At 48.1% G+C, this 25582-nt stretch overlaps 2 protein-coding genes across 7 annotated transcripts in view; one reads left to right on the top strand and one right to left on the bottom strand.

Moving 5' to 3' along the window:
* COL2A1 (collagen type II alpha 1 chain) overlaps positions 1–3368 on the top strand; it is a 31429-nt gene extending 28061 nt beyond the window's left edge. For all 3 annotated transcript variants that reach the window (XM_005570687.4, XM_005570686.4, XM_005570685.4), the window contains 5 exons: positions 260–367; positions 746–1034; positions 1489–1676; positions 2020–2262; positions 2783–3368. In XM_005570687.4, the coding sequence (XP_005570744.1) occupies positions 260–367; positions 746–1034; positions 1489–1676; positions 2020–2262; positions 2783–2929 (975 nt within the window). In that variant the 3' untranslated portion in view covers positions 2930–3368. The remainder of the gene's footprint in view (positions 1–259; positions 368–745; positions 1035–1488; positions 1677–2019; positions 2263–2782) is intronic.
* Positions 3369–7071: 3703 nt separating this feature from the next.
* On the bottom strand, positions 7072–12357 carry TMEM106C (transmembrane protein 106C). 4 transcript variants are annotated; one of them, XM_005570680.3, is made up of 8 exons: positions 12258–12357; positions 11543–11754; positions 10609–10672; positions 9958–10117; positions 9726–9866; positions 9225–9274; positions 8681–8734; positions 7072–7811 (listed from the first exon to the last, which is right to left on the bottom strand). In XM_005570680.3, exons 2-8 carry the CDS (start codon positions 11724–11726, stop codon positions 7715–7717), a joined length of 750 nt encoding a protein of 249 aa, XP_005570737.1. In that variant the 5' UTR covers positions 11727–11754; positions 12258–12357; the 3' UTR covers positions 7072–7714. The 4 variants fall into 4 exon arrangements, with proteins under 4 accessions (XP_005570737.1, XP_005570736.1, XP_073862842.1 ...); XM_005570679.3 differs by having other exon boundaries at positions 12329–12357; XM_074006741.1 differs by lacking the exon at positions 8681–8734.
* Positions 12358–25582: the final 13225 nt, after the last annotated feature.

Genomic DNA, 25582 nt, shown 5'->3' with positions numbered 1-25582 from the left:
CACGAAGCAGCTCTTGCTGCCAGAGAGACCCCTGGTAACAGCATTTTACAAAGAGGAGCTTAGGAGGGTAGGCAGGCCATGGAGCTGTCCTGCTGGTTCTTGGCCAAATAGAGACCAACTTAGGCTTCCATGACTGAGCATGCGAAGAACGGGGGGTGGAGCGGCTGGTGCTATCAGGACAGCCACCTACCCAGCCCCGGCGACTCCCCAGCCTTCCCTGTGGTGACCACTCTTTCCTCACGACCGCTCTCTCTTGCAGGGTCCTCCTGGCCCTGTCGGTCCCTCTGGCAAAGATGGTGCTAATGGAATCCCTGGCCCCATTGGGCCTCCTGGTCCCCGTGGACGATCAGGCGAAACCGGCCCTGCTGTAAGTGTCCTGACTCCTTCCCTGCTGTCGAGGTGTCTCCAGCATCTGGGAGGCTTGAGCTCTTTTTCCCTCAGGGCCTCTTTTAGGGCATCAACCTGCAGTTAACAGTGATGGCACCCTTTATCCTGAGGTCTCCTCAGAGGTTCACAGGGCCCATGATCAGTGCTGGGAAACTGAAGAGAAGGGTTAAGGAAGAAATAGGCATGGTGCTGTGGTTTCCTTGGTCCTGAAGTGGGTTCCCTTCTAAACAACTGCTACACCTCTGCCCCACCCATGGGACTGGGAAGAGGGATACTCTAGTACATTCTAGCAAATGGGGATGGACACGGAGGGGCACTTTCCCACAATCGTGGCTGATCTCTCTGTTTCCTGCTGCAGGGTCCTCCTGGAAATCCTGGACCCCCTGGTCCTCCAGGTCCCCCTGGCCCTGGCATCGACATGTCCGCCTTTGCTGGCCTAGGCCCGAGAGAGAAGGGCCCCGACCCCCTGCAGTACATGCGGGCTGACCAGGCAGCCGGTGGCCTGAGACAGCATGATGCCGAGGTGGATGCCACACTCAAGTCCCTCAACAACCAGATTGAGAGCATCCGCAGCCCCGAGGGCTCCCGCAAGAACCCTGCACGCACCTGCAGAGACCTGAAACTCTGCCATCCTGAGTGGAAGAGTGGTAAGCTTGGAGGACAGGATCCCCCGCCCTGGGAAGCAGGGAGTCAGCCCTTAGGCACAGCAGCAAGGGAGGAGATGCCCCCTACTACAGGGCAGAGCTGGGCCTGGAAGGTTCTGCCAGAGGGTTCCTCTCTCATTTTACAGCAGAGAAGCTGCAGCCCTGGCACCTGTCCTGCCATGGCTACTTGGCCAAGGTGACCTCAGGGTGGACTCCATCCACCAGCCGGGCACTGCTCCTGCCCTCTTTGCACGTGTCCTTCCTTAGAGCTGGACTTAGCTCATGCAGATCTCCCTGCCCCTGCATCCTTCCAGGTTCCCCTCCTTTCAGGCCACGTGTGAACCTCATTCCTTGTCCCTGTAGGCCTTTCTGTCCCTTTCAGTCAGGCCTGGCCCTCTCAAGCTTTTGTGTCTGTGCCTGTCTGAGCCCCCATGGGTGCTGCCTCTTCCCCCTGCAGGAGACTACTGGATTGACCCCAACCAAGGCTGCACCTTGGACGCCATGAAGGTTTTCTGCAACATGGAGACTGGTGAGACTTGCGTCTACCCCAACCCAGCAAACGTTCCCAAGAAGAATTGGTGGAGCAGCAAGAGCAAGGAGAAGAAACATATCTGGTTTGGAGAAACCATCAATGGTGGCTTCCACGTGAGTACCTGGGTGCCCTAGATGATGAGCAGAGATGGCTCCTCACACTCTTTCTTTTATTTCTCTCTGGAAGCTTTTAGCACCTTCCCCATATTTTCCTCCAGTTTTCTGTTGGGCTTGAGAGGAGGGAAAGAGGAGGAAGAGTATTTTTTTCCCACGTGGAGGTGGGAAAAGAGGTCCTCTGAGCTTGCTCCACTCCTGGAAGCAAAAATATCCAACTAGCTCCCTGCTGCCCCAGCACCCTTGAGGTCCTTGAACCATGAACTCTTGGCAGCCCCTACAGTCCCTGGTCCCATTGAATGCCAGCTCCCAGGCCTCACACTGCTGCTGTCTGCCCCAACAGTTCAGCTATGGAGATGACAACCTGGCTCCCAACACTGCCAACGTCCAGATGACCTTCCTACGCCTGCTTTCCACGGAAGGCTCCCAGAACATCACCTACCACTGCAAGAATAGCATTGCCTACCTGGACGAAGCAGCTGGCAACCTCAAGAAGGCCCTGCTCATCCAGGGCTCCAACGACGTGGAGATCCGGGCAGAGGGCAATAGCAGGTTCACGTACACTGCCCTGAAGGATGACTGCACGGTGAGTGGGGCTGCCAGAGAGAAGAGCGGCCTGTGACTGAGCTGCCTGGAGCAGGGCTGAGGGTTGTCAGGTCCTAAAGTGACAGGATCATAAGAGGCATGAGTTTGAGGGTCATGTAGAGAAGATAGGCTGAGTGACAGGTGAGGGAGAGGCACATATCATTCATCTTCTCCATTCCCCTGACTCAGGGGAATAAAACCCTACCTGGAACCCAATGACTGTTATAGAAGTGTTCTTACAATGTGTACAGGGTGAAGAAGAGGTCACAGGTTGGGAGCTCACTGTAGGGAGTGGGGAAGGACAGGAAGGGCAGAGTGGAGGAGGGCCCTGCTGCTAAGGATAGGAGTTGAAGTGGAGAGGCCTTTGGCAAGCCGAGAAGAGGTCTCAGGAGCCCCCTCAGTGTGGTTCAACCTTGTAGGCTCTGATGCTCGCCAGTTTGTTCAGTTTTGGGCTCCTGGGCAGCTGGAACTGGATAGCAAGGCATCTACTGAACAGAGCCTCCTCCTTTTTTCTCCCCTAGAAACACACCGGTAAGTGGGGCAAGACTGTCATCGAGTACCGGTCACAGAAGACCTCACGCCTCCCCATCATTGACATTGCACCCATGGACATAGGAGGGCCCGAGCAGGAATTCGGTGTGGACATAGGGCCGGTCTGCTTCTTGTAAAAACCTGAACCCAGAAACAACACAATCCGTTGCAAACCCAAAGGACCCAAGTACTTTCCAATCCCAGTCACTCTAGGACTCTGCACTGAATGGCTGACCTGACCTGATGTCCATTCATCCCACCCTCTCACAGTTCGGACTTTCTCCCCTCTCTTTCTGAGAGACCTGAACTGGGCAGACTGCAAAATAAAATCTTGGTGTTCTATTTATTTATTGTCTTCCTGTAAGACCTTCGGGTCAAGGCAGAGGCAGGAAACTAACTGGTGTGAGTCAAATGCCCCCTGAGTGACTGCCCCCAGCCCAGGCCAGAAGACCCCCCTTCAGGTGCTGGGCGCAGGAACTGTGTGTGTCCTACACAATGGTGCTATTCTGTGTCAAACACCTCTGTATTTTTTAAAACATCAATTGATATTAAAAATGAAAAGATTATTGGAAAGTACCTATTGACTTGTGGTTTGTTCTTTAGTTTCTTTTCCATTAATTCTCCATTCTGTAGGCGTGCCCAAATAGCAGTCCTAAGGACTTCTTCTGTTGATTTTTCAACCAAGAGTAAGGACACTGAAGCCACACTGCTGGGGTTAGCAGCCTCACACAAACATGAACTTGCCTCTCTGGTAAACCTTGGCACTATGTGGAACCCACTGTTGAACAGGACCAGAGACCAAAATTTGGGAAGGGAGGTATGCCAGAGGAATGGCATTGCTCTTGAAGGTAAACACTGAACACAGCTCTATGACACATGAGTGCCCTGCCAGCTTAGGGTGTAAGACCACATGTGGGCTGCATCCTGCTGGATCGGAGATGTGGGAGATACTCCCTCGAGAAAGGGAGAAGATAGGGGAGTTAATCCTGCAGGGGCCCATGGTTAAGTGCACACAATCAATCTAAGTGATCTATTTATGTCCCCCTATAAGACGTTTGGTTGTAGGTCAAGGAGAGGTGGAAATGTGACCTGCCCCACCCATATTCCTCTTTCCTGTCCCCACCCCTCTAGCCCCCATTCTTCACTCCCTGGGCCTGCACTTAAAAGTTTCCATATACTCTGAACACCAGTCTTAAGAATGGACTGCTTCCCATTTCTTCCTACTCTTGGGTGTCCCTTGCCTTTCAATGACCTGGACAGGTGGCAACAATAAGCAAGTTGTCCCCTTCTCCAGTAGAGGGCCACAGTGACGGGAATGCATGAAGTGGGCGAGAGACTCCAAATCAACCAGAGGGCAGTAGTATTTTGTGAAGTAAATTTCCAGATATTTGGCACAGCTGATAAAACAGAGAGCTACCCCTTTCTCTGTCCCCTTCTCCCATCCCTGCCCCTGCTTCCTCCACGTTAAGGTTGACAGCTTTTCTATTAAATAGTAAAAATAAATAAGACACTTGTGTTGGATTTGTATGTATTAATGCTCAATTTATGATATAAATTATCACCAGATAATTATAATAATCTATACCTACATACTATTATATTATAGAATATACCTATATATTATTATATATTATTATATAATATATACCTAGGTTTATATATGTATGTATATACACATACATACATATACATCTACAATAATAATATATACCCCGTCAGAGCTAGTTCATGACAAAGGAGTAAAATGAAAACACGATAATTGAAAACACATAATTAGAATAGCTATCTCATAAGTTAACCTTCCACCTACCAAGAGCGCTAATTAGGGTCGGAAGAGAGGTGACATATATGAGTTCCTAGCTGGAGCTACAGTGTTGAGCTCTGCTCCAACCTGTCAAACTCCAGAGCCTACTTACTCTTAATTAAGTAGTTCAGTAGATTGTCACCATCAGCTTAGACCTCTGCAAGATAAGTCCCAGGATCAAGGTGATTCCTTGCAGTTCACCTGCTTCTTGAGTGCCTAGTCAAACCTAGAAGTAATAGCAGCTGCTCCCTAGGTAACTGCCGCACGAAGCAGAAGGAAGAGCCCAGGGTGGTGCACAGAAAGCTCTACCTCTGCCTGCACTAGGGTCAGGTGGAAATCGCCACCCTGGCTGGCAGGGCTGTGCTCCCTGTGCTGCTTCCTTGTCTTCCCTTGGCCCAGAGGGGAAGGTGAGAATAACCAGGATCGCTACTAACTTCTGTGATCCCTGATGCCCCCAGAAAGGAGATAGTCTCACTGGTCAGAATAACCTGTCGGATAAATTCCCGACCCCAGCAGGACTCAGGATAAATTCCACTCAGCAGGACTGAGTGGAAAGACCCAGCTTGCTGATTTTAAGGGGCTGGGCCAGGCTTTCCCTCTCTTGAGCCTCCTCATCTCCATGGAAGTGTCTGGCATCAAAGACTTTGGACTAGGAGTTGGCAGTCTCAGCTCCAGCTAAGACTTACTTCCAAACCCCTTGGATACTGTACAAATCACAGAACTTCTGAAGTGGGTTCCCTTCTAAACAACTGAAAGAACACAGAATCTTAAAGGAGTGCTAACCAGGTAATATTTTATTTATCAAGGCAAAGAATAAGGATTATTTTGTCCAGAGAAAATAACCTGGGACCCTATTGATTCATGTAGTGCTTTAAACAAATAGGCTGATTCTTTTAATAATTTCTTTCACACTTTGGGCTTGAATCCCTGAGAGTTGACCCAGAGATCATGGAGGTCCTGCATTGAGGTACCTACGGTTGCAGAATAGTTGGTGGAGATAAACTGTGGCCTATATAAGGCCTGGTGAGCCTAAAAGATGTGTGATGGTGTTTTAAACTCTAGCTATGACTCTGGACAAAATGCATTAGAAACTGCAATCCTAGGTACTCAATAAATACTTTCTCAAATGAGTAAATAAATGAATGGACATCTCTGTATGCAGCAACTCTTCAGCCAGGTGATACGGGATAAGTAGTTCGAGATAAGAAAGAGGTCACAGTCCAGATAAGTATCGTTTCTGGCCAAGCCAGAAATTACAGAGAAGAGATAGCTAACAAAGCCTCTCTCCAAGAAACACACTCTGAAAACTTCAATCCATCGGGAACACCATGGTGATGACAATGATACCAAAGCCAACCACTTCCTCTTTCTATCTGGGGGTGCTGAGAGAATATTCCAGGCATTTGTTCAAGAATTGACAGACACCACAATAAAGCTATGCAGAACATCCCAAAGTGCAGTCTGAGATGCTAATAAGCAGATACGGAAATTGATAGTATTATAACATCGGATTTATTGCTGTATGTTTTAAAAATGTAAACGCTCTCATTCTAAAATAATAACTGGATTTTAAGATAATATCAAAAGCAAGAAATGTTACTAAGGCATATGGTCACAAAAGAAAAATGTTTCAAAACTGAAGTACCAGTATGAGTATCTTTTTCAAAATTCCATGAAAAATCTGTTACATAGGCTATTTGGAAAACAGGAAAACTAAAGAGCAAATGTAGCAATGTGAACATCTTCATGTGTTTAGGGCATGTTTTGATTAGGGCAACATTCTCAGAAATGGTGCACATTTGCTTCTGTGTCAGTGGTGATATCCCATCATCAATCCACATCAGTCATCACTGTCACGTACACGTGTCACTACATGATCCAGGGCAACACCGAAACTTAACCCTCAGCTTCTGGGTTCCTCCGTTATGGTCAAAGTCAGCCCAACAGTCATGAAATTTAGCTTGAAGATTCAACACTATACAGATCATTACGCAAATATTGAAAACCAAGCTATGGGAATGGAGACAAAAACTAATATACAACCCCAGCCACCATCTGTTGTTGTTAGGGTCCCAGTGCTATGGGAAGAGCTAACTTCTGACACCTGACTACTCAAGCTTCTTAACTAGATTCTCTGTCATCCTGGGGCTGTAGCCTAACCTTAGGTGGCAGAGCAGGTGGAGATGACCCACGAAACTTACAATCTCAAACCAGGATGTCTTATTCAAGACTGAATTCCAACCTCCAGGGGGCACTGAGTGCTCTGTCCTGGAAGGGAACAGGGTAGCCCCATGCCGCAAGAGGCAGATGGAGGAAAATGAGGCTGCTTGCTGTGACAGGAACTCATGGGAATGGGAGTACAATCGGTACAATCTCTTTCCTCCCATTCCATCCTGACCCACTTGGCAGGGAACTATTCTACGGTTCCCCCAGAGATCCCTACAAAGACACCCAGGCAATCAGAGGAGACACAGATGAATCAAAAGCAGGGTTTATTTTTCTATCAATCCCCAATCCATGTTCCAGCCAATGGATGAAGGATGAATCAAGCCCCATGTAGACTCTCGGTAAAAACAATTCTAACATTCTAAAAAAAAAAGCCAACACACTTTTTTCTTTCTTTTTGAAAAGCTCACAGGCCTTTGGGAACAGCTGAAACAAATTCACATCCTGAATAGGTCTGTTTTCTCTTAGGTATTCGGATGGTCCCTCTCTGCTGCCACTTCTGCACAGATGAGGCACTGATAATGGCCTGCAGCTCACTCACAGTCCTAGCTCCACGTCACCCCATGGTTTGATAACCTAGAACCACGTTATGATTTCCATTTATAATGCCCTAAGAACAGCTGAAAAGATCTGTATTAAATTCTGAAAACCTTTATTGAGTGCCAACTATTTGCTGGGCACAGGCTAGGCACTGGGCAGTGATTCTGCTGGTTCTGAGAAACATAAGTGGTACCATAGGGAGGTGTCTCCTCCTAAGTGGCAGGAGGATGTTTGCTGGGAGTTAATTCCTCCTCTGCTTACACCACATGCGGGTAGGTACAGAACTCAGGCCTTGGGAACAGATGCTGTGCTCTCTTCTACAGGTGCTATGTGGAAGAACCAATAACAGTTGTTAAATAGCTGTGGAATTTCCTCCACAATCCACATAGTGATGTGTCTCCAAGGAGCTCTGGGTCATGAGGCCAATGTATGAAATCTTCACTGAAGTTCTAGGGAAAAGAAAACCAAGAAGAATTAATTATGTTTGGGGGATGCAATAAGCCATAAAAATGTCCCAGGAAATTTTTTGCAAGTTCAGGCAACAATACCCAGGGGCCCCAGGCACACACCCTCATGGTTATGTAACCAGGAGGCCAGAAAATCTTTCCACATTCACAGAGATACTGTGCCAGGAGGTGGCCTTCTAAACAAGGGTTCTCAACTGGGAATGATTTTACCCCACAGGAGACTTCTGGCAATGCCTGAAGACATTCTGGGTTGTTACAACTAAGGGATGGAGGGTTTACTACTGGGATCTAGTGGGTAGAGGCCACGAATACTGTTAAACATCCTACAATGCACAGAACAGCCTCCTACAACAAAGGGCTGGCCCAAAGTGTTCATAGTGCCAAGGCTGAGAAACTCTGCTCTAACCCTCATAGTTCACGCCTGCAGCAGAGTCATGTCACTGGCAAATTTAACAGCCATGGTTCCAGAAACAACCCTAAAGGTCCATGACCTGTGGTAACCTGTGTGGCTAGAGAGGAAGTCTGGTCAAATGCTCAGTACTTAACATCTTGAGAAAGCTTTTCTGTTCATGACTGTCTCATCTGGATTCTGAGGGGATCATGTGTTTAGTTAAACTAGACCCATTTTATGGAGAAAAGGTTTGACTGCTCAGGGTGACTGGTGATTTGTGAAGGGCACGTGGACACCACATCTAGAGAACACCACGGGTCTACTGTATCTGTGCCTGTGAGGCACTGGGTGTCCCCTCGGGCTAGGTGTCTCTGCCCTGTGGCCACACAGGGGCCTCCTGAGCAAAGGTGGTGGGCTCACACGGCCGCACAGGCCTTCAGGATAGGGAAAAGAGACGCACCGCATGAAGATCACTATGTTGTGCACCAGGATATCAGGTACCGTGCAGAAGAAGCTACCAAACAGCAAATATGGAAATAGTCAGTGTTTTTTGTTTGTTTGTTTGTTTGTTTTAAAAAGCTTCAGCAGAAGAGTGCAGAGTTATACTGTCCTGTTTGGGGTGAACCCCCTCCCCCTTCCGACCTCAGTGCTGCCAAGGCTCATCAGCTCTCAGTCCCTGCCACTGTCATTTTCATCCTCCCACAGCATCATACCACTTTCTGTTTTTTCAAACGCATCATATAAGTGCTGGCGCTTGGAACCTTAGTGGCTTAACGTTCTCTTTTACAAGTTCCAGTACTTCCGTCACATATCAAATAATACATTCTTCAAATATATGCAGCATAATAATACATTCTTCAAATAAATCTCAATACATCCAAAGCCAGGGAACCTATAGGCCAAAAGCTGAGACCTAAGGCAGGACCAGGCCCCAATCAATGAAGTATGACTTTGAATCCCTTTCCTCCAGTAGAGAGCACACACATAGAGAACAGTGTCCTTACTACACATAGGAAAACGGTCCTCCCATCTCGGCCTTCCCGGTAAAATTCACCTGAAAATAAGATACCAGAGTTGGTCTGTGGTCAAGCAGGCTTGACACAGAACAGTGTTATTAGCAATCCAAAGACCTTGGGTCATTTTTCCATCACATACAAAATACTTCCCTGAGACTGTCCCTAATACAGTCTGTGAGCCTCTAATAGATACTGCCAACCTCTTCCCTTTTGAGAGGCCAATGGACCTCAGGCTATAACACTGCTGCTTCTTAATTTGTAGCAAATCTTTTTCTCTTACAAATTATTCTGCTCCCCAGATGCTTAAATGCTAGCTGGTTTTTTTTCACAATTACTTATAATTACAGGGCCCATCAGGTTTTCCTCACCACCAGTTCCTACAAGTAGAAATGAGAAGACAAAAAGGAAAGTGACACAGCTATGGCATTCCTGCAGCCCCCTACTCTTCTCTCAGGCCTGTGGGGCAAGGTTCCTAAAAGAACAGCATACCAGTTGCTCACTCCGAGGTGGAATAAGGGAGACGTTAGTAGTCACATATGTACCGACCACTGTGTTCATGTACTGAATCTGGCTGGACAAGCTGGTCACTGCCACCGGGTAGAAGTTCGAGTTCCTGATTTTCAGGGTGGCCTACATCAGGGCAAGTCAGGAAACAAGTGTAAGTGTCCCGGGTCCCAGCCTGGCAGGTGCATAACCCAGAGAATGAGACCCTAAGGCTTACCATGATGGTGAGAATTACAAGGGAGTCTTGCTTATTAAATGTGACTTTCACCACTTTGATGCCGTCATCATCCACAAGGACTGAATGCGGAAACAGGAAGAAAACCACCAAACCAGATGCCAGGAGACAAAGCAGGATGGACAGGAGGACATATTGCTTACTGCAAATAACACAGCACATGACCGACCCAGGCATTCAGATATCAAGGTTCAGTGTGTCAAGATTAAACACAAAACCAGGAAAGAGAAGGGAGTGAAAGGGAAGTTCCAAGAGCCAGGAACCATAAACCAGTCAAGAAGCAGTGAAGCAGGAGAAACCTTTTAAAACTCCTTTGAACACTGTTTGCGCTCTGGGAAGAAAAGCTGAAGAAAGGAGCTATGTGGACAGAGACAGTCCCACACCTCCCAGAACACCCCACTTTCCCAATTTCTTCTAATTCCATTCCTTGACCTTCAAAGCATTTCCAGCTTCAAGTTTCTTTCCCCAGACTGTGATGGGGGCAGAGATATCCTGCTCAGGCAAACAGTTACAAGGAAAATGGGGAACTTACAAGAACGTATGTACTTTTCAAAGAATTAACTGGCATTCATACATACAGAAAGAGATTAGGGACAGAAGTAGGTATTAATAGGTAAGAGGCAGGTAACTCACGTTCGCTGAGGGCGCAATCTCTGATCACTGTGTGGGATCAAAGCCACCAACTCATTTACTTGCTCTAGAAAAGAGCCAAACAATTATTTTGTAAATCCCATGTGTTGGCAGTACTTTCCTTCATGTCTCACTTGAGCCTGCCACAACAAATATTCTTCTGGAATAAGACGTTTTTAAAAATACTAGTGAAATTCACGTGTTGGGTCTAATGAACAAGAAACAAGAAAGTGCCACAAATTATAAAACATCTATCAATGCTGCTAGCATAGTGATGTGGAAGTTGAAAAACCTGGGATCCTGTTCTGGCTTTACTACACCGGCTTGGCAGAGTCGTTGAATCTCTCAAGGCCATGGTTTCCTCGCCTTTCATATGGAAGCTTTGGAGTAAATTCTTTGTAAGGTTCTAACCAGCTCTAAATTTCCGTGACTCTCCAGCTAAACTGTTAAAGATTTTCTGAGGGCCAACTTGTTAATAGTAATAGATGATCCTGTACCAAGGTTGAGTGTTTGTCTCTCTCTCCTGACCTGATACATTTTTCTGACCTTAGGCTGTTAAGGATTAGCTGTCCATTTCCTTGAAAAGCAGCTTCCAAGATGGTTTCCCTGCAAAGCTGTCCCAATCCTTGTGAGTGACAGGGATAAAGAAATGCGCCTGTCAACTAACCCCACAACATAGAGCAAACTGAATATTCCAAACCTCAGGAAAAGAACAAGAGTGGAGGTGAAGAAAAGAAGAAAGGGTTGGAAAAATAAGGAGAGGAAGAGAAGTTGTGGAACTGCCCAAGTGTATTAAGTCAGTTGAACTGGCTCCTGTCCAGGGCACTGTCTCTGACTGTTAAGGTATTACTGCCTAGAAGAAAAGTTGTCTGGGCAGACAGGAGAACTCCAAAGGTACCTTGGGATTCTCATCAGGGAATCATCCCTCCGTGATCACCTGTTGGAATGTAGCCTGTCCCCTGGCACGTGAGACAGGTGATGCTATCTCTCCCGGTGAATTCCACATATGGGAACTGAGCAATGGCTTCTTCCTGCTCTCGTTCAGCCAGCAAACCGTCCCTGTCATCTTCTTGCTTTCGCCTGCAGGAGGGGCGAGCAGCAGCTGAATGCTGAGACCCCATGGCCGTGATATGCCACTGGTGTCATGTCCTAAGATGAAAAGAGGGAGTGCATGTTAGCGGCCCCAGTGAATCTCGACAGAAATCGCTTGTTTCTATAAGAAAACTGAAAACGCAGAAATAACAAGTTGCCGCCCTGAGTGTGGTCCCAACACCTGTACGAATTCCATTGGGACCCCCATTTTGTAGTACTGCTCCCCACTCTGCTCTTATCCGCCACACACAGCCGGTGGGGGTGGGGAGGGGGAACGGGGCCTGCCTTTCGCGCACCTGCCTCGATCCTCACCGCCCTGGGACTTGGGGCACCCCCACTCCCACCTGGTTCAGCCTTGCCCCTTCCTCTTCACTATTTGTAAGCTCTGTGCCCTCCTCGAGCAACAAACAAGCACCAAATTGATAACGGGCCTTAACGATTCCCATTCCTCTCCACCCCCCAGCCCCGGGAGGCGGGCTCAGGTCACGCCCCCTGGCAAAAAGCGATGCTCTGAGCCCACCAAAGTGGCCCAGGCAGGAGCGAACGCCAGCGTCCCAGACCTGGAGGGCACGAACTCCCAGCAGCTCCTCTCCGGCCGCTCCCCCGACCACCTGCCAGCTTGAGGACTTACCAGCCTCTTCGGTCGGCGGAGCCGCACGCACTCAGCGCGCAGGCGCCAAATACCAAGCCCGCCCGGGGGACGCCAGAGCGCGCTCGCGCGTGCGCTCTTCGCGGCTCCGGAGGCCTTCCCGTCGACGTCGCCGCTGTCTCGCTCCCTCGGTTCCGGGAGAGGGCGGCAGAGAGCGCCGGGGAGCCGCGAGCCTGGCTGTCCGGCCAGGGTCGTCTGCGGAGTACGGAGGATGCTCTCCTGTTCGCTAGATAGGCTGGGAAAGGCTCCAGTCAAGTTTCCCGAGCAAAACACTTCTCTGCTGCGAGAGGAGGAAGGTGCTGCCGGCTACCGAAGCCATTCTGAAATATTCTTTAGAGCACAGGAGCTGTGTAGTCGCTGAGGCTACACAGATGCAGAGCATCCAGAGAAACTGCCTTTGCAGAAATTGTGAGAAAATTATGACGGTGAAAGAGATCTGACTTATCCAGTTCCGCCTTGCTTTTAATCTCCAAGCTGCCCTTGTTCATTCCTGGGCAGAGGCCGAACTAACTTTGGGAGGAGTTTAGTTTATAGTTGAACTTCGAAGCAAAGATAATAGCCCTTTCCCAAAACAAGCCCCCTTCTTGCCTGGGGACCAGACTGCCTTTGTAAGACTAACAAATTAGCCACAAGATTAGAAATTATGGTTTAGGGGTCATCCAGCCGGAAGTCACAAGATTCCAAACCTTCCCAATTGCTCCAAGGGATAACATCACTATTGTAAAATCTAAGATCGGTGCTGGGGATATTTTTCAGACCCTGCATTCTGAGGCACCAGCTGGCAGTACCCAGACCAGTTATCTGGCTCAGCCATTTCTGCAATCCCACCCAAGATTAGAAGTAAGAACCCACTTAGACCCCCTATGATTTCATCTCCAACCTGACCAATCAGTACTCCCCACTGCCTGGTATCCTACCAGCCAAATTATCGTTAAAAAACCCCAGTGTCTGAATTGTCAGGGAGACTTATTTGGGTGATAAAACTCCGGTATCTCACTCTGCGTGAATTAAATTCTCTATTGCAATTCCCTTATCTTGATGAATTAGCTCTGGGCAGTGGGCAAGGAGAACCCGTTGGGCAATTACATTGGAACCTGTCCTCAGTCCAGGAGGGGAACCAGAGGCTTCATCGACCCCTCCAATACTGTAGATAAAAGTGCTGCTGGAAGTCTCACTCAGAGGGGCCCAGTCTGAGGGAAAGCTTCCATGGGGAGTCCTGCTGGCTTCTCGCAGGAAGGTACCCCAGAGCTGAGCTTTGCAAGCCAATTAGGTGCCAGAGGCGCCAAGGAGTAGACTCATTCTGTAGTAGGGACCCCTTTCCCCAGACCTCCACAAAAAAAGGCACGCACACAAGAGGTTAGAAAGTACTTTTTGTTTGTTTGTTTGTTTGTTTTGAGATGGAGTCTCGCTCTGTCCCCCAGGCTGGAGTACAGTGGCACAATCTCAGCTCACTGCAACCTCCACCTCCCGGGTTCAAGCGATTCTCCTGTCTCTGCCTCACAAGTAGCTGGGATTAGAGGCGCCTGCCACCACGCCTGGCTAATTTTTGTATTTTTAGTAGTTGACCAGGCTGGCCTGAAACTCCTGACCTCAGGATCTGCCTGCCTTGGCCTCCGAAAGTGCTGGGAATACAGGTGTGAGCCACTGCACCCAGCCTAGAGGGTACTTTTGAATGGGTGGGTTTCTTTGTTCGTACTGCCAGGTCGAGCTCAGCCTGCAGCAGAAAGAGTTGAGCACAGACATTAACCAGGTGAAATTATTAAAGATGATGCTGAGGGAGAGGAGATATTCTGAAATGGGATGAATAAGGGGCCCATTTGGCAATGGAGAGGAAGGCTGGCGACCCCTCAGGTTTCTGTCACCTCCATATTTTCCTCTTTCTCCTGTGGGGAATGCCAATGTACCTGCTGTTGTCTAGCCACCTGCCTGACCACTGGCCACAGTCAGCCCACTGAGTCTTTAGTAAGAGGCAACGAGGACCCTGTACTTCCCCTCTCACATCTCTGATCCGCCTCTTTTCCTTCTTGAAATGTTTTTTTTTTTCATCTGTTGGGTCACAGAAAACGATTCCCCAAAATATGGTGTTTGAGCATACTGAGTGCTTTTGAGAATTAAAAGAAAACAAGCCTCAGAATCAAGGTCCCTCTAACCTTGTCTTGTTCCTCCCCTCAACCCCAAGCACAGGGGAAGAGTCTCTCTGGAATTTCCTTGTCTCATCAAGAAAGTTTTTTTTTTTTTTTTTTTTTTGAGACAGTGTTTTGCTCTGTTGTCCAGGCTCAAGTACAGTGCCATCACAGCTCATTGAAGCCTCAAAATCTGGGGCTCAAGCAGTCCTCTGTGAAACAAAAATAAAACTAAGCCTCCTCTACCCCCAGCCATCTGAATGGACTCCTCCTCTTGGCCAAGGGCATTGCAAAGTTAACCTGAAAAACTAGTTCAGGCCATGATGGGAAGGGGGAGTCACACATGCCTCATTACCATTGTGAAAGAAAAATAAATCTCAGGACCCCCAAATCATGAAGCCAGGGGAAAAGTCAAGCTGGAGACTATGTCAGGCAATTCTGCCTCCCATTTTATTCCTAAGTAAGGTAGCTACAAAGATCAAAAGCTACATACACCCCTCACAATTTGCCCACAAGGAATTTCCTTGTGGACAAAGGACAGACAGGACTCAAACTTATCCTTCTGAGGCTCACCTGAGACAAATGCGTATTTGATTGCCTCCTCTGCCCTATGGCGTATGTAAAAATGCAGGTATACTGAACCAGACTAAAGTGTGTATTCAGTGGAAGGCGGATCTAGGACTCAAAAGAATGCAACATTTTGTCTCTTATCTACTTCTGACCTGAAAGACCCCCACCTCGCCACCCTTCGAGTTGTCCTGCCTTACTGGACACAACCAGTGTACATCTTGCACATAATTATTGATGTCTCGTGTCTCCCAAAAATGTTTAAAAGCAAGCTGTACCTGACTACCTTGGGTACATGTTGTTAGGACCTCCTGAGGCTGTGTCACAGGTATGTCCTTAACCTTGTCAAAATAAACTCCTAAATTAATTGAGACTTACCTCTGATACTTTTTTGGATTATACGTCCCACCTCAACCTCCCAAGTAGTTGGGACCACAGGTGTGCACCACCACGCCTGGCTAATTTTTAAATTTTTACTAGCAATGGAGTCTCCCCATGTTGCCCAGGCTGGTCTCAAACTCCTGGGCTCAAGCAATCCTCCTGCCTCAGCTTCCCAATGTGCTGGGATTACAGGCATGAGCCACTGTGTCTGGCCAAGAAAACGTCTTACCAAGAGTTTGTATCCCATCCCTGAAATATCATGATCTATGGCAGAGAAGAAGACTGAAGAATGCAATCATGCCTGGATGGAATTTTTCACAAGATAATGCCTGCCTTTCCTGCTCTTTCAAATTGCAAAGAGAATCATTTACAAGTTAATGTGTCTGCCTTGTCTATTCATTCTCCCTAATCATTTACTGCCCCTCAAAAGAACTGCGTACATTCCCCATCTTCTTTCTCCGCTGTAAAGAAGGGTTGTATCCATTCTCACACTGCTATAAAGAACTATCTAAGGCCAAGCACTGTGGCTCAACCCTGTAATCCCAGCACTTTGGGAGGCTGAGGTGGGCGGATCACGAGGTCAGGAGATCGAGACCATCCTGGCTAACATGGTGAAACCCTGTCTCTACTAAAAATACAAAAAAAAATTAGCTGGGCCTGGTGGTGGGCACCTGTAGTCCCAGCTACTTGGGAGGCTGAGGCAGGAGAATGGCATGAACCCGGAAGGCGGAGCTTGCAGTGAGCCTAGATCGTGCCACTGCACTCCAGCCTGGGCAACAGAGCAAGACTACGTCTCAAAAAAAAAAAAAAAAAAAAAAGAACTGCCTGAGACTGGGTAATTATGAAGAAAAGAGGTTTAATTGAATCACAGTTCCACAGGCTGTACAGGAAGCATGGGTGGGAGGCCTCAGGAAACTTACAATCATGGCAGAAGGTACATGGGAAGCAAACACATCTTAGCATGGCAGAGCTGCAGAGAGTGAAGGGAAAAGTGCCACACACTTCTAAACCATCAGATCTTGTGAGAACTCACTCACTATCACGAGAACAGCCCCCATGATCCAATCACCTCCCATGAGTCCCCTCCTCCAATTCAACATGAGATTTGGGCAGGGATACAAATCCGAGTCATATCATTCTACTCTGACCCCTCCCAAATCTCATGTCTTTCTCACATTGCAAAATACAATTATCCCTTCTCAGCAGTCCCCCAAAGTCTTAACTCATCCCAGCATTAACTGAAAAGTCCAAGTCCAAAGTTGTTACAGGAAAGGGGTCCGTCCCGATCCAGACCCCAAGAGAGGGTTCTTGGATCTCGCTCAAGAAAGAATTCAGGGTGAGTCTGCAGTGCAAAGTGAAAGCAAGTTTATTAGGAAAGTAAAGGAATAAAAGAATGGCTACTTCATAGACAGGGCAGCCACGAGGGCTGCTGATTGCCCATTTTTATGGTTATTTCTTGATGATATGCTGAACAAGGGGTGGATTATTCATGTTTCCCCTTTTTAGACCATATAGGGTAACTTCCTGACATTGCCATGGCATTTGTAAACTATCATGGCACTGGTGGGAGTGTAGCAGTAAGGACGACCAGAGGTCACTCTTGTGGCCATTTTGGTTTTGGTATGATTTAGCTGGCTTCTTTCCTGAAGCCTGTTATATCAGCAAGATCTTTATGACCTGTATCTTGTGCTGACCTCCCATCTCATCCTGTGACTTAGAATGCCTTAACTGTCTGGGAATGCAACCCAGTAGGTTTCAGACTCATTGTACCCAGCTCCTATTCAAGATGGAGTTGTTCTGGTTCAGATGCCTCTGACAAAGCCTCATTTGAGACTTCTGCCTATGAGCCTGTAAATTCAAAAACAATTTAGTTACTTGCAAGATACAATGGAGGTACTGGCATTGAATAAATGCTCCCATTCCAAATGGGAGAAATTGGCCAAAACAAAGGGGCTACAAGCCTCATGCAAGTTTGAAACACAATAGGGCAGTCATTAAATCTTTTTATTTTTTTGAGACAGGGTCTGTCTCCATTGCCCAGGCTGGAGTGCAGGGTTATGATCTCAGCTCACTGCATCCTCTGTCTCCTGGGCTCAAACCACCCTCCCTCCTCAGCCTCCCAAGTAGCTGGGACTACAGGAATGTACCACCATGCCTGGCTAATTTGTATGTGTGTATTTTTTTTCTTTTTTGGTAGAGATGGTGTTTTGCCATGTTACCCAGGCTGGTCTCAAACTCCTGGCCTCAAGCAATCCTTATGTCTCAACCTCCCAAAGTGCTAGGATTACAGGTGTGAGCTACCACACCCAGCCAAATTTTAAAGCTCCAAAATAATCTCCTTTGACTCCATGTGTCACGTTCAGAGCATGCTGATACAAGTGCTGGGCTCCTAAGGCTTTGGACAGCTCTGCCCTTATGGCTCTGCGGGGTACAGCCCCTTTGGCTGCTTTCATGGGCTGGTGTTGAGTGCCTACTACTTTTCCAGGTGCACAGTGCAAGCTGTCAGTGGATCTACTATTCTAGGGTCTGGAGGATGGTGGCATTCTTCTCACAGCTCCACCAGGCAGTGCCCCAGTGGGGACTCTGTGGGGGCTCCAACCCCATATTTCCCCTCGCAATGCCCTAGTAGAGGTTTTTCATGAGGGCTTTGCCCATGCAGCAGACTTCTGCCTGGACATCCAGGCATTTCCATACATCCTCTAAAATCTAGGTGAAGGCTTCCAAGCCTCAGCTCTTGCCTTCTGCACACCTGCAGACCCAACACCATATGGAAGCCACCAAGACTTGGGGCTTGAACCCTCTGAAGCAACAGCCTGAGCTGTACCTTGGTCCCTTTTAGCCACAGCTGGAGCTGGAGTCACTGGGAGGCAGGGTGCCATATCCTGATGCTGCCCAGAGCAGCAGGGGCCCTGGGCCTGGCACATAAGACCATTTTTCCCTCCAAGGCCTCCATGCCTATGATGGGAGGTGCTGCCACAAAGATCTCTGACATGCCCTGGAGACATTTTCCCCATTGTCTTGGTTATTAACATTCATCTCCTCTTTACTTATGTAGATTTCTGCAGCTGGCTTGAATTTTTTCCCTCCCAGCCCCCATGCCCTCACCAAGTCAGATTCTCACTCTTGTTGCCCAGGCTGGAGTGCAGTGGAGCAATCGCGGCTCACTGCAACCTCTGCCTCCCAGGTTCAAGCAATTCTTCTGTCTCAGTCGCCTGAGTAGCTGGGATTACAGGTGCCCACCACCACGTCCAGCTAATTTTTGTATTATTAGTAGAGATAGGGTTTTGCCATGTTGTCCAGGGTAGTCTTGAACTCCTGACCTCAGGTGATCCACCCTCCTAAACCTCCCAAAGTGCTGGGATTACAGGCATGAGCCACCGTGCCTGGCATCCAGCTTGAATTTCTTCCCAGAAAATAGGTTTTTCTTTTCTACCACATGGTCAGGCTGCAAATTTTCCAAACGTGTATGTGCTGCTTCCCTTTTAAACAAAAGTTCTGAATTCAGATCATCACTTTGTGAACACATATGACTGTACACTGTTAGGAGCAGCCAGGTCAGGTCACCTCTTGAATGCTTTGCTGCTTACAAATGTCTTCCACCAGATACCCTCAATCATCTCTCTCAAGTTCAAAGTGCCACAGATCTCTAGGGCTGGGGCAAAATGCTGTTAGTCTGTTTGCTAAAGCATAGCAAGAATGACCTTTACTCCAGTTCCCAATAAGTTCCTCATCTCCATCTGAGACCACCTCAGCCTGGACTTCATTGTCCATATCACTATCAGCATCTTGGTCAAAACCATTCAACAAGTCTCTAGGAAGTTCCAAACTTTCCCACATTTTCCTGTCTTCTTCTGAGCCATCCAAACTGTTCCAACCTGTGCCCATTACCCAGTTCCAAAATTGATTCCACATTTTCAGGTATCTTTATAGCAATGCCCCACTCCTGGCATCAGTTTTCTGTATTAATCCATTCTCACGCTGCTATGAAGAACTACCTGAAACTGGTAATTATGAAGAATAGAGGTTTAATTGACTTACAGTTTTGCAGGCTGTGCAGGAAGCATGGGTAGGAGGCCTCAGGAGATTAGAATCATGGCAGAAGGTGAAGGGAAAGCAAGCACACCTAACCATAGCGAAGCAGGAGAGAGAGAGTGAAGGGAAAGTGCTACATGCTTTTAAACCATCACATCTCGTGAGAACTCACTCACAATCATGAGAACAGCCCCCATGATCCAATCACTTCCCACCAGGCCCCTCCATCAATTCAACATGAGATTTGGGCAGGGACACAAATCCAAATCATATCGAGGGTGTATAAGATTTTATACCGCATTGCAGGGTTGAGCTAATCACTCTATGATTCCCTCTTCCCCCACTCCCCTTCCATGCATATGAATAAAACTTGTATGCCTTTTCTTCTATTAATCTGCCTTTTTTCAGTTGGTTTTCAGCAAACTTCCCCTACAGTTTTGGCACTGTGAACAGTACATCAATGCTGCTCAGCTCCTCTGGAAGCTTCCGTGAAAAGAACTCAGGACCTCACAAGTCAGTAGAAGGGTAAGAAATTTTCACCAGCCAGGCTTTCAATCTCTCTTTCTGTGGAATCTGGTTGAGCAAATGGTAAAAATCACTGCCTTTTTCTCTCCCAAATCTTGATTAATGGGAGAAAAGCATTTGTGTGACTAGTCTTGGGTATGGCAACTCTGGTATACTTTTTGAATGAATATTCATGTTATCTGATCCTTTTTCCTCCCAGAAATCCTATTTTCCTTTGTCTTTGTCTTTCTGTATTCTTATGCCATAAAGTGGGTACCATAAGGTAGAACATACACCTAAACCCCCAAAACCCTGCTGTTCAATTCAGCCTTGCAGACTGGTCAGTTTTGTGGTTCTGACCAGTCCAGTGTCTACTTAGAAAAACCACTGAGTCCCCAAAATAAAAACTGGACGAGGTCCCCCTCTCATCTTGTCTTATGTCGTTGAGAGTCTGACTTGTGACCAAGTGGGAGCCCCTTCACAGGAAAAGGGGGCAGTTTTCCCTTTGCTCCTACACATCTCTCTGCTTACAAGTTCTATACCAGTTTTTATTCCTCATTTAGCCAAATCTGATGTTGTTGGTGGCAGCAAATGATCAACTAAAAACACATTTCTCAGCCTCTATTTCTTGCAAATAGAGGTGGCTGTGTGACACAGTTCTGGCCAATGGGGTGTAAGAACTTGTGTGGAACTTCCAGGAAAGCTCCTTAAAAGGGATGGAGACTCAACTGATCCTTTGATCTTCATCTTCCTGCTTGGAATTTGAACTTGATGTTGGAGATGGGGCAGCCATCTTGTGATGATAAGAAGTACGTGCTAAGGGAGACTGGGTAGAAGGGTAAAAGGAGCCTGGACCCCTGATGGCATTGGAGCTATGGTCAGAGCCTGACTGCCTAACCTCTGAGCTCTCATTAAATGAGACAAATAGCCCCTCAAAATCATGTAATCCTGGTCTTTGGGGTGTCTCTTTTTCCTGGTGGGATGCAATCCTAACATGCAGATATAGAGCTAGTAAAGATAAAAGACTGGATCTTATAATAAGAAGAATGACTGCTTTGACCACATACCATGCAGGCCATGCTGAGGTTTCTAACCTCTTCCAACTTCAGCCCTCAGGGCACATGCCCTTTGAGAGGGAGGCCCCTTGCCTAACTGAGGCCTATCTTCCAAGTTAGGCTTTCCTGCCTGAGGACCTGCCTCTATAGGTAATTAACCTGAAGAGCACCTCTAGTGAGAGCCCATCCTCTAGACACATGGGTGTTGCCTCACTTTATGGCCTCTCTTGGACACCCTGCCAAGGACAGGAAGCAATAAACCTAATGTCTGCAGATGGACAGTGGGTGGTTCAGACTGTCCCAGAAGCAGGAAAATGAGGAGGCAGCAGCCTGATTCATACAGCTTAAGATGAAGAGGAGCCTAGAAGGAGATTGAGAACTGTGGGTGCTTTGAAAAGAGAGGGAAACAAGTTAAGGGCTTGCAGCTGTGGTCAGGAAGTGGGAGGGCTTTGGGTTGATGGAGGTCTGGGGGCTTCACCAGTAGAGCTCTTAAGGCTCTCTGACAATCTGTCTCCGAAAGTGTGTCTGGGACAGACAGACTGTACTCTCCAGTGTGGCTTTTATTCCTCCTTGTTATGCCTGATGCATAGTAGGCCCTCAATAAATGCTCACCGAATGACTCAGCCTGGAGGCTGGCCAGCACCGCCCTGGGGGAGTAGTCCTAGCCTCCGCAGGAGCCATCTGGGAGGCAGTGTTAATTGGGCAGCACATTCCTGAGGAGACAGCCATCACTTCTCACCTGGGCTTGGCTTCCCAGGCGTGTCTCACCGTCGCAGTTATGAGAAGTGAGGTTACTGCAGACGTGAGCTCACTGGGGCTCTCCGGGTGGGCCTGGGCAGAGGGGGCCAGCTGTGTACTCCTGTGCTCCCAGCCTCCTCAATCTCTCCATGTGCATGTACTCTTGGCCCTATAGGCCCAGGGCAGTGCAGGGTGGAAAGGGCTGCTGGTCCTAAAAGGCCCTGTGGGGCCAGGGGCAGGTCAGCGACTAGCTCTACCCAGCTCTGCATCCCTTCCTGGACTCGTGGGCAGGAACGGGATGAGGCAGGAGGATCTTCAGGGCTGTCTTGACCTGCCTTTGCACTGGTGGGGTGACTGAGGAATTCGAGTTGGAGGTGCTCTTCATGGTCTTCATTCTGTCCCCACTTTCTTGATTCCACGCTTGAGAAAGCTTGCTTGAGGTTAAATGACACCCAGTGAGTGAAAGAATCAGGAATGGAACCAAGTCAGTTGTTTCCTTATTGGGTGCACTTTCCCAAAAGATCGGGACTTGCTAAAGCTTGGAGAGTTGGAGGCTGAGCCAGGTCATAACCCCGTTGCTGCAGCCACTGTAGTACCTGAGTGGACTTAAGAGGCACACAGACCTTATTTAATGGATTCTGTGTTTATTCCTATGTGAATCAGAGATCTTAGAGCCCAAAGCTCTGGCTCATATGTCTAGAGTGAGGAAACAGTCTCACCCTCTGAAGTTCCGGGTTCACTTCTCTAAATGAATAGGGTCCCTTGCTTTTAAAAACTCCTTACAACCTTAGAGCATTTTACCACTTACATGGCACTTCCTTTGATGTGAGGCAGCTGTTACTCCCATTTTATGGGTGGAAAAACTGAGACGGAAGCTGATTTGTCTTAACTACTGTGGTGGGGTCCAAACTGGATCATTGGGATTTCTGCTCCCAAGTTGTCTCTTTTTTCCTTACCGTGCTAATTTGTGTGAAGAATGGACACAGAAAGAGAGTTTACTGACTTTTTCTTGGAGGAGTAGCACATAGGGTGTCTATGTAGAGAAGGTCCCAGGCAGGGGTCTGCACCTGTGGGTGCAGTTGGAGGCAGAGAGCACTGCTCGGACAGGTTAGACACAGTGAGGGCGCAGGGAGCTTATGTGTTCAAGTGTATGGTAGACACACCTGAGAGTGATAACTCAAGCCTACCCTGAGAGTGATCCTGTACAGCAGATGCACCTGAAAGCAGTTCAGAAGTCTGAGCTAAAGATTCTGGGAGTGGCCGACCTGGAGATTAATTTCTTATCTATGAGAATGTCCGAGTTTCCCTGCTATCCAGTGGGACATGGCCGTACAGGGGATCAAGCCCCTTTCTTTTGGATTAAGTGAAGGCTGCCAGGTGGAGGCTGTTAGGGGCAGGGTGAGAAGTGAAAATGCTGTAAACTGCATGTTTTTCACAAGTGGCTGTGGTTCTGCCCAGCGCGCCACCATGGGAACATCCCCATGTGTAAGTTTCCCACTAATAACGCCCCTGGTCTCGTATGCTGGCTGGGGGTCTCTTCTTCGGTCTCTTGAACCTGGTGCCCTCCCTACTGAAGTTAATAGGGGTCTGGCACAACATCAAGGAACTGACAATTCACTACGACCTTGTGAAGGGGACCCAGAAGCCAGTCAACCAAGGTGGTCCCCAAAACCACATTCTCAGCTCTTCCTTTGAGGGACCTGACGAGGCTGCCTGTGGGACCAGGGAAGGAGGGTCTCGCTTGCATTGGGCCCACATTCACCTGGCTCACAGATGCACCTGGAACAGCCAATAAGTGTCCTGGCTGCAGTTGGAGGGATGAATCTTCCTCCACAAATCCTGGAGGGCAAAAGAGGTCCTATTTTTAAAAAATTTAAACCAACCTAAATCTAACTCAGAGCCCCATCCTGACTGGCCCCAGGGGATTTAATCTCCTCCATTACTGAGGCTACCTCCCCCTCCCCATGGTCGCTCAGGAGTCCTGGAGAACTGCTTCTTGGAGCCCAGGAGGCAGGGTATGCAAGGGCCTCTCACCATGTCATGCTGATCTCCCCCTTGTCCCTTGTCCCACAGACCTCTGTGTTGGGTCATGTTACTGCTCCTTGTGACCTGGGAAGCTTGGCCCAGGCTGGTAAAGCTGGTGTGCAGGGTCCAACATGCCCACGCAGCCATGCCCCTTAGTGACCCTGACCCTTCTCCACGGTGATGCCAGGGCAGGGTTCAGCTTCCTCTCCCCTCACCCTGCTCGCTCCTTGCTGTCCTCGCTCAACAGCATCTTGAACACCTGATATCATCTCTTGAGTAAGCCCAGGAATTCATGAGAGTCAGTTCAAGAGGTTGTCTTTGAATGATTTTTTAAAAAATTTCTACCCCAAAGAAATCTAAAGGGCTGAGTTATCCCTTTGGAACAGGGGACAGGTATTGGGGAAAAACCAAAACACAAACTAACATCTTGAAATGAACAAAATCAAACTATCTTGGAGGGGGACCTGCAGACCACAGAGACTAACAGCTGCCTCTGACACTATTAACAACTGCCCCAGGCTCAGTACGGCCTGGAGAGGGTGACAACACCATGAGATGGCTTTGGGGGTCTTAGCCCTTCACAATTGCTGCAAGTCCCTCCGCCACTGGCAACCTCAGATGAACACAGTCTAAGTAGGTTAAACGGTGATCCAGCTACACACACACAAACTGCTTGCCCCTTTTTGCCTTTCCTCTAGAGGGGCTGGAGCACCCCCCGAATGGTACCTGTGGTACTTATGTTAAGAGCTGGCACCCTGGAGGCAGGTGTGGAGGAAGGCTGCCTGGCCGGGGAGCTGGGGGAGCTGTGCCTGAGGGGTAGGCTGGAGATGGGCTTCCTAGATTTTCACTCTGCAATGCGTGTTTGATGAAACCCAGGCGCCAGCCAGCCAATCTCCATAGTCAACTTTCCCCGCACTTCCTTTCTCAATCTTAGCTTCCAGGATGAACGTGGTGGCTGGACAGATCCTCATCTGATTGTCATCCAAAACCTCCATGAATCTGTCCACTGCTGCCTGAGACATCCCTACCTAGAGGCTCAGCCAGCAGGCCTTTGCCTGAACTCCAGGCATCCTGTGCCTGAGCCAGACAAACTGCAAATTGGACAAGCCCTGAACAAGCATATGTACACCTAATATAAAGCGAGCAGTAAAAAATGCGGGAAGGTGATGAAGTATGCAGGAGTCACGGATTAGTGCCTGAGGACAAAAGGCTGAGATGAACTCTGGGATGTTTTTAGAAAGACAAGATCCATATCCAACCCATTCCCAAAGGGCAACTGTCTGAAACAGCTCTTGACGTCCCCTTCTTCTCACCTTCCACAATGGTTGAATTCAGGTTCTCTGCATCTCTTGCCTAGGCAATTGCAATAGCCTTCTTGGTAGGCTCTTTGACGTGTTATATATATATATACACACACACATATATATAGTATACATATATATAGTATATACATATATATGTGTGTATATATATACACACACATGCATATGTATATAATTTACTGTGTGTCTATTATGTGTCAGGTACCATAGTAGGCATTTCTGCGTATTATCTCATTTACTCCTCTTAACAAGTCTATAGACTGAGTATCATCACCCCCATTTGACAGATGCACCCCCATTTAACAGATGAGGCCTCTGTGGCTCAGATAAGTGATGTGGCTTGCCTGATGTCACACAGCTGGGGTACAAGCACCATGCCATTTCCGGCCACTTGCCTTCCCAGCCCTGCTCCACACTCCACTGGTCTAGTGGTCTTTTTCTGAAAGCAGAAGCGTTTGTATCATTCTGTCTCTTAAAGCCTTCGGGGGC

Source organism: Macaca fascicularis, chromosome 11, assembly GCF_037993035.2.
Source record: "Macaca fascicularis isolate 582-1 chromosome 11, T2T-MFA8v1.1".
NCBI classification, from domain to species: domain Eukaryota; kingdom Metazoa; phylum Chordata; class Mammalia; order Primates; family Cercopithecidae; genus Macaca; species Macaca fascicularis.
The sequence above is the reverse complement of the archived record's forward strand: the minus strand, read 5'-3'. Positions and strand labels throughout refer to the sequence as shown.